We start from the raw sequence: 11,519 nt of genomic DNA, 5'->3' as shown, positions 1-11,519 counted from the left end.
GAGCGTGAGTGGACTGGTGTGTGGGAGCAGTGGGTGTGTGCGTGCAGGGAGGTGTGTCGGGGTGAGTGTGTGATTGTGAGCACTGGAGACTGCTGTGTGCGCGGTGGAATGAGTGTGCCCCTGTGTCTGTAGGTGAGTGTGTGCCTGAGTGTGTATATTTGAGCTCCTGGGCGATGCCCACACCCGGGAGGAGTCCCAAAGCAGTCAAAGTTGGGGTTCTCTGGAGCCGAAGCCCCTTTCCCTGCCTACTGCCAATGCTCTGGCCCGGGGACTGGGCTCCCCTGGCCATCCAGCCTCTGCCCCAAGCTGAACTGCGGAAGCTGAACTCAGACCAGGTCTTTGCCGTTGGCAGGTCCAGGCATTTGGCCTCTGTCCTGGCAAGGGAGCTGCCTCCAGGGACTATTCCTGGGGCTCCTGCCCTGGGACTCAGCAGCAGGGCGGAGCTGCTGCCTGGGGAGGGGACTATCTTTAGAGGCACAACAGCAACAGTCCTGCTTGGAGCTGTCTCTGGGTCATGCCAGCAGGCACCAAGGAGATGTTCTCCTTCAGCTGAGCTGCAGGCCCTAGCTGCTGTCCTGCGGGGGAGGGGGCGCAGAGGAAGCTGGGCCTGGGGGAAGGGCTGCATCTACAGGGCCATCTGCCTTCTCTGCCTCCCAGAGGCTGGCCCAGGCAGTGGTCACCGCTCAGTGTGAGCAGATCAACCCCCCGGGGCAGATGCTCTTTCCTGTGGGTGCCTGAATGTCACTGTTAGGTGCGGTTCTCTTCACCCTGGCCTGTTTATGTGGGCTGGTGATGGGCTCAGTTAGCTTCTCTGCCCAGCCTGTTAGTTGCTGTGTGACTTTGTAAAAGACGCTTAGAGTCTCTGTGCCTTAGTTTGTTTCTCTCCTATTTTAAAAATTTCATGAACTATATCTTTGAGCAGTTTTAGGTTTGCAGCACTGATTAACACCTTATGGCGTATACATCCATCGCTTTTATTTCACACTTTATTCATGTATTCATCGCACTTAGTCACCGAGTCCCCACTGCACACCAGATCTTGTTCTAAGTGCTGGAGACTCAGCACCCTGCCTTTGGGGGGCTGGCATGCCACTTGGGGGAGGGCAGGTATACCAGGTAAAATGAGAAGCTCTATCAAAAGATGGCGAGTTCCCAGTAATAAAGAAAAACATTGAATAAGATAGGTGGAACTGGAGATGCCAGAGCTGACCATTAAAACAGCATGGTCCTTTCTGAGATGGAGACATTTGGGCAGAAGTGAGCAGTGAATGCGAGGGACTGTCCCCACAGGGACAGTCCAGACAGAAGAGAAGCTTGTGCAAAGGCCCAGGGGTCAGAGCGCGGCCGCACAGCAAGGAGACTGTTGTGGGGCTGAGGGGGACAGGAGACAATGCAAGAAGACGTCAGAGGGATCTTTTAATGGAAGCACCCAGGCCCAAGGGTCCAGGAATTCAGGGAGTCCTTGAACTTGGATGGGGAAAATGGCATGTTTATTTTCAGTAATCTCAAACTGATAGCATTTTCTTCAACCATGAGTGTGGGAGATCAAGCCTGGGGTGTTAGCAGAGCCTGGGATACTGTCACCATTCAAAGTCAGATCCAGTCCCCCTTCACAGGGGTGTTGCAGTGACACCCCTCACGACTCCCCATCAGAGCAGTTAGCAGGCCTGCCTCCCGCCTGTCACATAATGGGTTAATACAGAAACACTCGTGATTATATAACTGCTGTTTTTTTAAATATGTGGATGCTATTCTTCAATAGGATTGGCTTCCCTTCTAATTAAACCATCCCCTGAGACTTATTTTATTCCATTAAAAGCAATATTTTGAGAAAGTTGCATAGGCTTCCCTGAGAGATGAGGGGTCCATGATCCAAGCAAAGTTTGGATCCAGCGGGAAGACCCGAGTCATGGTGAGTACACTTGGCTTTTTTGTGGCAGGACCTGGGGTCAGAGCAGAGGGGTGTGAACTCTGCAGTTCTCAGCTGTGTGCCTGGGGAGGGAGAGCAGAGCAGGGCGGTCAGCAAGGCCAGGACTAGGGGCTGGGGCCCAGGAGCTTAAAAAGCAAGGCCCAGAGAGGAAGGGAACGGTCACTGTCCTTTCCCGCAGCCATGTAGGAAAGGCCTCCAGGAGACCTGCCTGGTCGCAGGTGAGAGAACTGACCCCTGGCCAGACCCTGAGATAGGTCTCTTACTTGTGGGGGATGAAGAACAGGCCAGGGGCTCCCCATAGGTACATCCAGAACCAAAGCAGGCCCAGGGTGGATGGGGTAAGGAATCTTGAACCACGCCTGCTCCAGGAAGCCAAGACTGGTCCTCCAAGACACGCTGGTGGAAGCAGCAACAGTAACAGCCACCTCTTACATTGCATTGTTCTAAGGTCTTTACTATGAAGTAACCCATTTAATCTTACAAAAGTCTAGAGCGGTCACTACTAGTATCAAGCTCATGTTATAAAAACAGAAACAGGCACAGCCAGTGTAAGTTGCCCAAAGTCACACAGCTAGTAAGCAGCAATCTTGGTTCTGAAAAAAGCTGACAGTGTAGGATGGAAGGACACGCCACGATCTTGGTGCACAGAGGTAAAGCTGCTCTTCCTACCCAGGGAGGGAAGGGGGCAGCTTGTCTCAGAGAGCAAGACCATTTTCCTGTTGAGGGAGCGGAGGACCAGAGACGGTTACGTAGGTCACACAGCCAGCGAGTGGGAATGCCCGCACTTGGAGACTGGTGTTTAACTCCCTTCGAGTTGTGTTCTCCCAGCCTCCCTTCCCAGCAAAGGCAGAATGAAGCTTGGGGCAGGAAGAGCCTCAGAAGCATGCTAGCATGGTCTAGTCTCCTTGAACCACGTGTATCACCTGTATCACAGGTGAGTCAGGCATCACCTGTATTTGTACCTGAAACTTCATTGCTGTGACATTATGCTAAGGGTGTGACCAGGCTCGACATCTCTCTGAGTACCTGCAACTCTGGCTCCTTAACGGCTGAGGAGAGCCTCAAAGCGGGGTGTGCGTGTGGGTATGCAGCAGAGGTGGGGTGTGCCCCCCTGCCCTGCCAGTCCAAATGCACTCTGTCTCCCAGGTGCTGTTCTGTTCTAGGCGGTTTGCCTGGATCATTTTGCTGAATCCTTGTGAGTATCCTGCCAGGGAGGAGCTGTTACCCCCCCACACACCCTAAGAGTGGGGTAACTACCCAGCAGGTGAGCAGTCAGCTAAGACTGGGTCCATGGTGGTGTGGCCATGGGGTGTGGGCCTCTGGGTCCCTTCACCGTCCTGCTATCCTCTGGCTCTGGCATAGTGTCCAGGGATTCATGGCCACCACCACATGTGGGGGTGGGCTATTTCCTGTTGTTAGTAGTTCATGCGCTGCTAAGAACAGGCTTCTCGAGTAGGTCACACGGGGACTGGCTCCCTGCATGCAGGCAAAGTCCTTCAGGAAGGAAGGGGACTCACCCACGAAGCAGCATGTCAGACACCTAATAGGTCCTCTCAATCCTGCAGGAATTCCCAGAGGAGGATGTCGAGGCACAGGGAGGTAACATGATTTGTCCAAGGTCACACCACCAGGAAGCATGGACCTGGAGCCCAGTCTGACTGCAGAGCCTTGGCTCCAGGGTGCACTGCCTCAAGAACCCATACGCACCCTTGGGCAGTAGGATGCCCTGACAGGAGAGGGCAGAGGTGCCCAGGAGCTGGGTGGAGGCTTGTTTACACGTGGACCTGCAGTGGGTGTCTCCTTCCCTAACCAAGGGGCACCTTAGCCCTGCGTTCTGGCCAAACAGAAAATACTCCAAGCAAGGAAGAGTAAGAAGCTCCTTCTGGGATGGTGATGGGGGGGTGTCACCCCCTGCCCCTGCCAGTTCCCCCAGCCATAGGGCCTGGCTCCTCTGTGTGGGAGGACATTATGGAGTCTGTGGTCAGACTGCTTTATCTCTAACCTCCCAGCAAAATGCCAGGTCCTGGCACCCCAGAGGTGTTTAGCACACATGTGGGGCACACGGAAGAGCCCCAGAGTGGCCTTGGTGGACACAGCCCCATTCCCTGACTCTCTGGGGAGACCAGAGCACCTGTATCTGGACAGCTTTGGCCCGTGCCAGGCCATCAGCGCTTTTTGTGCCTCGTCTCCTTTGCATCCACAAAAGCCCTCAAGGAAGGTGCCATCATGACTCCACTTTACAGATTCTAAAACTGAAGCTTTGCAAAGGCAACGTGGTCCATCCAGAGCTCCACGGTGAGCTTTTGGGGGAAATGGCTCTTCCTGGGACTGACCTCAGGATCTACACGCTAAACTGGAGCTACTCAAAGGTGGACCAGCTTGGTCAGCATCACCTGGTAGCTTGTTGGGATGGCAGCCTCGGGGCCTCCTCCAGACCTACTGAATCAGACTCTCTGGACGGGACCCAACAGCAGGCGTCTGAACCAGTGTCAGGTAGTGAGCTGATGGAAGCTGAGTTCAAGCAGTGCCTGCTTGTTACTCCTGGGATGCTAAGTTACTCCTCTCTTCAACAGTCCTCTCAGCACCTCCGGGAATGGGTGGGGATTACAGTGATCTATTATTGCTATGTGGTTACTATTATTGCCGTATATCCCATTTTCCAGATGTGGAACTGAAGCAAGACTCAAACCCAAGCCTTTTGCTTCCAAGGAACTTTCTCTTTAGGGAATCTTGTTCTGCATCTGGAAAATGAGTGCATGGAACCACAGAGTCTTCCAGGGGGCCCCCTGCAGGACCCGGGGTCGCTGCGCCCTGACCATGGTGCTGAATCCTTGCCTCACAGATCCTCACAGAGAGGGAGATTGCGCCCCTACAGGCGCCTGCGTCTTACCCGCCCAGAGCCCGGCCCTCACGCTCAGGAAGCGGGAACCCCTATACCTCAGCACCTGGCTGGATTCCCAACCGGCCCCCACTGATACTAGGTCCGAGAAGGAGCAGAGGGGCTGCCTGTGCCTTTAAGAGCAAAATGTAGCTCTGAGGGGCTGAGCCCTGCTGGTCTGCGGAGAGGGTTAACTCTTTCCTTCTCAGCTCAAGATAAAGGGATTGGCGGGGCGCTAGGGCCGACCCTTCAAGTCCCAGCCAGGGGCCCCTAGCCCGGCCGAGGGACTGTGGCCGGCTGGGAACCAGTAGTACCTGGGGCAGCAGCGGCGAGGTAGGGACTGCCAAGAGCCTGCCCGCGGGAGGCAGGACCCCAGGAATCTCCTCCTCCATCCCCGCTGCAGCCACCCCCTCCCACAGGCCGGCTGCCTGCCCGGCCATGCCCGTCCCCTGCCCCCGGCCTTTGTCTGTCCTCAGTCCTCTCACAGACCAGGTGTTTCCAGGAGGGCAGGGGGCAGCACGGATATCCCTGGAATTGGGGACAACGCTCCTGCGCCCAGGACACGACCCGTCATTCCCGGGAGAAGACCTGGCCCAGAGAAACCCCAGATTCTACACTCCACCTCTCACCAGGAACTCGGACCCCGAGAAGGATCCCCTCCCCCAGCCTGGCCACCCAGCGCCGCCGGTTCCCCCTCCCTCGGGCTCTACCTTCTGCGAGCTGAAGGACTGGGTCCAGTGGTACAGAACCAGGCTCTCCTTGGGCCAATGGGCGGGGCTGGACGCCTCGGGCGCCTCTGGGGCCTCCACCGGCTTGGCCGCATCGCTCTCCAGCGCCGAGATGGGCCACCAGCTGCAGTTGGTGGGGGTCAGGTTGTTGGGGGTCGCCATGACAGCCCGGAATCAGAGGGAGGAAGGAAGGAGGCTCCGGTGGCGACAGCTCGCTCTCGCCCAGCATCACATGGCCTCCCCAGCCTGCCTCTCCTTCCTCCCGCTCCCTCCCTCCCTCTCGGTGAATGTCATTACTCACTGGGCGGGTGGGGGAGGGGCGAGGGGGATCCCGGGAGCACCTGCCCTCCGCGTCCCCTCGGCCCGCCCCTGGCCAGGGCTTGACGAGCCATCCATCCTTTCCATCAGGCTCCCTGCAAGGGTGCAAGCAGACCTAGGGGAGTTGGCCGTGCCCCCCTAAGTAGCTCATGCTTGGCTTGTCAGCTACTGAAGATTCCATCATTATAAATACAATTGGCCTCTCAGTCCTCTAAGAAGCAAAAACCTCTTAGGACAACTGTTTTCATAGAGACTCACTCCTTTTATAAATGCGTGTCTGGAAATAACTTGGTCTCTCCTTGAAGCTTGTTGTTTTCTAACTTTTCTCCTGAAGGATCTTTAAGAGCAGACAGGAATAAATATGACTTAGTGAACAAACACATAAAACTTAGTGTGTGCCCAGCCCTGTCCCGAGGGCTTTACAGCTGGTGGGCAGATCATTTAGCCCCTACAAAAATCTTACTGGCCTCATTTTACAGGGAAGGAAACTGAGGCATAGAAAGTCTAAGTGACCTTGCCCAAGGTCACCTAGCTGGTAAGCGGGGGAGTTGAGATTCCAACCCAAGGCTGGCTCCAGAGTCTGTGTTCTTAGCCATAACATGATATTATAAACAACAGCACGACGAGCGTTTATTAATCCAGGCATTTTACACGCATCATCTCATTTCATCTGCACAGTAAGCATTTTCCCAGATGAGAAGGTGAGACTCAGAGATGTCAAGTCCTTGGTCCAAGGTCACATCTTCACTAGAAGAGATGGAGGCACAGTTAGAGGTGCCGAGAAGTCTTTGCAGTTACAGAGTTAATCTTAAATATCGTTGGGCCCTTTGCCTGAAATTCGTTAGTATATCCCTGCTTCCCTTCCTGTATATATTGTGGTGAAATTTTACTTAACATTGAGCAGAAGATGCGCCAGGAAGATCAGCTTCTCAGCAGCCACCAGCCCCCCCCCCTGTGCCCCTGGGCATATTGCCTCCCTGCCTGAGGGCATGGCCCTGGAGAATCAGTGTCTCTCCTTCTATACCAGGGATCCGTGGCATGCAGGCTCCTTTTCACCTTGGCCGCCAGGAAACTTGTAGCTATGTTCTCTTTTCAGTCCCAGTTGCCTGACTCAACAAATTCTGTGCCTTGCTCTTTCATGACATTTTGGTATCTTCTTTCTCCTTGAAGTGTCTTGCTATTTGTGGTTTGATCTTGCCAAGAATACATCATGTGTCTTGAGGGAAAATGTCTGAAGCCAAAGAAGAAAGGCCTTAGAAGTGTGATTGTGGTGGAAAAAATGACCCCATCTGTGTCTGTGACCTGAATGCATCCAAGGGGCTTGAATGACAGCATTCACACTCAAATGTACACTCACTTTCTCAAGAAATATTAACTGTGTGTCCTCTAGGTACTGGGTATTTGGGTGGCATTGGAGAGACAGTGAGAAATAGGACAGACTTTCTCAAGAAATATTAACTGTGTGCCCTCTAGGTACTGGGTATTTGGGTGGCATTGGAGAGACAGTGAGAAATAGGACAGACATTGGTGCAATCTTTGCATTTTTTTTGCTTTGTAGTGCATCTTGGAGTTTCCTATCAGCAAAAAAGGTCTATTTTATAACATATCAGTCCACTCGATGCACTGGTACGTACTTAGTAAACAGTTACTATAAATGGACATCTATGCTGTATCTTACCTTTCATTATATAAATAGGATATGTAGATATCCTTCTTCACATGCATGCATGTACGTGTTAGACATGACAAATGCCTAGGAAGGGCATTGCTGGATCCTTGACAAGGTTCCCTCCAAGGAGCTGTTCCAGTTGAGACTTCCATGAACTATGGGAGTATTCATTTCCCTGAGCACTTGCCAGCTCAAATATTTTTTTTTCAAAGATGTATTTATTTGTTCATACAGAACTGGGGTACAGGCCAGAGGCTCAGGGACGGCGAGAGGCTTCACCAGAGACAGAGTGGGGAGCAGAACAGGCAGATCAATGAAGTACACGGCTGAGGGGAGCAGCGGGCTGGTCAGGAGAGGTCTGCCACGCCATGTGGTCACCTCCAGGGCAGGCAGAAATCTCGAACTCATGCGGAAGTGGCTTTAGCTTCTCAGTGCAGTGCTTTAACCCGCTGCGCCACCAGGGAGGGCCGCCAGCTCAAATATTTTAAATATTTTTTCCCTTCTTGAATCTATGGGTGAAATGAAATCTTGTCTTGAAAGCCTTTTCTTTCATGACTTTTTAATCATAAAAATTCAAACATCTGCTGAAGAAAATAGCTCAAGAAACACCCATATATTCCCTCACCTAGATATAATCATTGTGAACAATTTGCCATGTTTTCTTTAATTTGGGTGGGAGAGTTTGAAGCAAATAAGTTAGAAATAAATTGGAGGCATCATATTTCATCAACTCAATCATCTATTTTATATCTATCATAGGCCATCATCTTATATAAAACTATACTTTTATATTATAGTATTATAATATAAAAATATTATAATATAAAATGTTATACTATAAAGATATTTATTATTATATAAAGATATTATAATATAAAAATATACTTCTCCCCCACATTTAAAAAAATTAGCAAACATACACAGTGTCTACCCAAAGCTCTTCATTCCTACGTGAAATGTTTTCTTAGCTGCTTCCAACTTGGGTTCAGTCAAGGGCTCTGCAATAAATTCTGTTGTAGTTCTCAAATATCTTCTAGAAGGGTCTCCCCCACTTCTCCCCCTGCCCTGCGCCCCGAGACACTGACTCATGAAGAGATGGCTGGTTCTCTTCAAGTTCCACTTTGGGGTCTGACTGCTCATTGTGCTGTCCTTGAACTCGTGACCACTCCTGTGTGCTGCCCAGGAGTTAGCATTCAGCTCTACAGGGTGATTAGAGTCAGGTGAAACATTGTGGGGCAAAAATCTAAGAAAGACTTGAAGTACTGTGGGCTTTCTTTGCCTCCACCAGGAGCCGCATTATGTCCTGTTGTCCCACTAGTGATGATGCCGCTTTGATGCTGGATTAAGTGGTGACTGTGTTGCTCCTTGTTTAATGTCTACGGTCTACCTCTCCTCTCACCAGAACCTTGTGGGTATCTGGCTCCTCCCCATCCATTGATGGCTCTTGATTGAATCAATTATCAGGGGTTGCAAAATGATTGTTTAAGCTAGTCCTTTCATCTGCTTCTCAGCTGGTATTCTTTATTTGAACTTCATTATGAGTGAAGTTAACCATCCTTTCAAGTGTTTAAAAGTCATTTTAATTTCTTTTCCAGTGAATTGTCTGGGGAATTATAGCATGGTGAGATGCACGCTGTGATGGCCTGAGGATGGGGATTGTAGTAGGGCTGGGTGGTAACACCTGGCCCACCCCACCTGGACACTGGACAAATCAAGAAGGGCTCCCTAGAGGTGGTGACTCTCTGTATGGGTTCCTCCAAAGCAGACCCTGAATGTTTTGGATATATAAGGATAAACAGTAAATGAGGCAGGGAAGACAGCCACGGAAGGTTTGTTGTCAAGCAAATTAGCATTATGGGCAATTGGAGCTTAATCCCATAGGGCCATTCTGCAGCCCCATTAAAGTGCCTGAGCATTAGCCCACCCAAGGAGGGAGAGAGCTGGGGTACTTCTGTACTTAGTCCTGTCAGTCACAGTGCATCTTTGGGCTGCTGCTTAGGATAGTGTCATTCCCCAGCACTTCAAGTTTGCTCTACAGTCAGCAGAGTGGGTTCCAGGGACCACAAACTCCTCAGGCAATGAATGCTGGGTATTGCTGGCTGGGTGTCAGAAGTGTGCACTGAAATGGTACAGTTGGGGACCACGTAGGACAATGCCAGCTTCTGTCCAGGGAGAGAGACCTTTCAGCAGAGACTTTACGGTGGAGGCAGCATTAGCCAGATGAGAAGATGTGGAAAGGTGAATGCTCCAGGCAGAGCGAGGAGCAGGTGCAAAGGTCCTGAGTAGGGAGGTAGAGCTGAGCAGCCTGCCAGGAATTAATATGCTCTATGTGCCCTTTAGACCCTTCACAGAATTGGTGAGGCGAATACAAATGCCCACGCTTGCTAGGTGGGAAAATAGAATAAGAAAACATGAAAGGCCTGACCCCAAGCCACCAGCCAGCGTGCAGAGAGCTGGGACTGGGACCCTAGGCTAGCTGGTCCCTCCAACGCCCGAGTCTCTTCCACAGAGCAGATGCAGCAGTCATGTTGGGAGGCAGCTTCACCCCGCAAGGATCATCAGCAGGTTTGGCTTCCAAGTTATGGGCAAGGATAAAAGCTTCTCCAGGGAGGTGGTAGTGGCCTGAAGGAATTCTCTGGAAAAACCCCATAGCAAAGCCTTCTCCATCTTTGGCATCAGAACCTACTGACACAGGAATCCACTGAACCCAGCTGAATGGAAATGTGAGGCTTCCTGGGATGAACAGCAGGTGTGGTGGGGGTGGGTTCCCACCCAGGGGACAGGTGCTTCTGGCCTTCCACCAGCACTCCGTGAAGGCGCTTGTGCCAGCCATTCCCGGTTTTCTAGAACTGGGGATCCAGATGTTTGTGTGAAATTGCTCATTTAACAATGTGTAGCTCAATTAAAAATAAACACGCTGGTGCAAAATCACAAACATATTTGTGGGTCGGAGCGAGTCCTCCCGTTGTCAGTTAGCAGCTTGTGTGTGAGATAACTCAGCTCTGACCACGCCAGTCGTGAGATTAGTGCGGGCAGTGCTTAGTTAATGTTGCACTAGCCGCCGGGACAGATAAGCAGCCCAGCCCAAGCGGCTCCACACAGCAGAAGTTTATGTTCACTCAAAGTCCAGTCACAGGGGTGAGGTGCTCCAACAGGCAGGCGGGAGAGCGGGAGTGGGGGGCTGGGGGGCAGCGCTCCCTCCTCACTCTGCCCTGTTCCCTTGGCCGACTGGACCTCTCCACCTAATTGCAGGCAGAGCTGGGAAATTTGGTCCCTGGCTGGGGGTGGCCACTTTCTAGCAAGAGCTATGCTGTGTGTTGAGTACCAGATGTCTAGGAGGTGGCCACCCATCCCCACCCGGCCATGTGACAGGTGAGGAAATGCATCTCAGAGGGGCAAAGCGGCCTTAAGGCCCTGGAGCCAGGGGCGCTTTCTGGCTCTGTCTGGGGATCTTTCCCCCACCTCAGAGTTCCCCACATTTGTGTCTTCAAAGAATCACGCCGGCACTCCCTAAAGCACAGGTTCCTGGGCCTCCCCCAGAGCTGGCATCTGGTGTCCTGTACCCTGTACTCCAGAGAACCCCAGGCTTCTCTCCCAGGTGGCACCTCAGGATCATCTGCAGAGTCGTGAAAAGCTAATCTCTTGGGAACCCCTGGAAACCACCCAGCTGGTCTGCAGGCAGGGCGGTGTTTACAAAGCCCCAGGTGAGTCTGGTAGCACTGGGAAGAGGACCGCTACCTGTGCGCCCAGACCAAGGGGACCTGTTCTTTTCTAACTAAAGAGGGGCTGGGGCCTCCCCGGTGGCCTGCAGGTTAATTTCAGCATTATGACCTCTGCTGCCTGAGTTCCATCCCCACCCAGGGAGCTGACCCACATGGCGCAGCAGACCTCTCCTGACCGCCCTCTGCTCCCTCCCTCAGCAGTATGTTTCAGTAGATCTGTTCTGCTCCCCACTCTGTCTCTGGTGAATTTTCTCACCCGCCCCCCCCCCACCTC

General features: G+C 52.3%; 1 protein-coding gene across 2 annotated transcripts in view; it reads right to left on the bottom strand.

Moving 5' to 3' along the window:
- GDAP1L1 (ganglioside induced differentiation associated protein 1-like 1) overlaps window positions 1–5,790 on the bottom strand; it is a 16,867-nt gene extending 11,077 nt beyond the window's left edge. Inside the window, exon 1 of one of the 2 annotated variants that reach the window (XM_004687396.2) lies at window positions 5,519–5,790. In XM_004687396.2, the coding sequence (XP_004687453.1) occupies window positions 5,519–5,698 (180 nt within the window). In that variant the 5' untranslated portion in view covers window positions 5,699–5,790. The remainder of the gene's footprint in view (window positions 1–5,518) is intronic. The other variant, XM_012728440.1, reaches the window with a different exon arrangement.
- Between the last annotated feature and the right edge of the window lie 5,729 nt (window positions 5,791–11,519).

The sequence above is a fragment of the Condylura cristata genome, unplaced genomic scaffold (genome assembly GCF_000260355.1).
Source record: "Condylura cristata isolate star-nosed mole 26May11 unplaced genomic scaffold, ConCri1.0 scaffold00022, whole genome shotgun sequence".
Taxonomy (NCBI): domain Eukaryota; kingdom Metazoa; phylum Chordata; class Mammalia; order Eulipotyphla; family Talpidae; genus Condylura; species Condylura cristata.
Note: the sequence above shows the minus strand (reverse complement) of the source record. Positions and strands in the feature narration are given on the sequence as shown.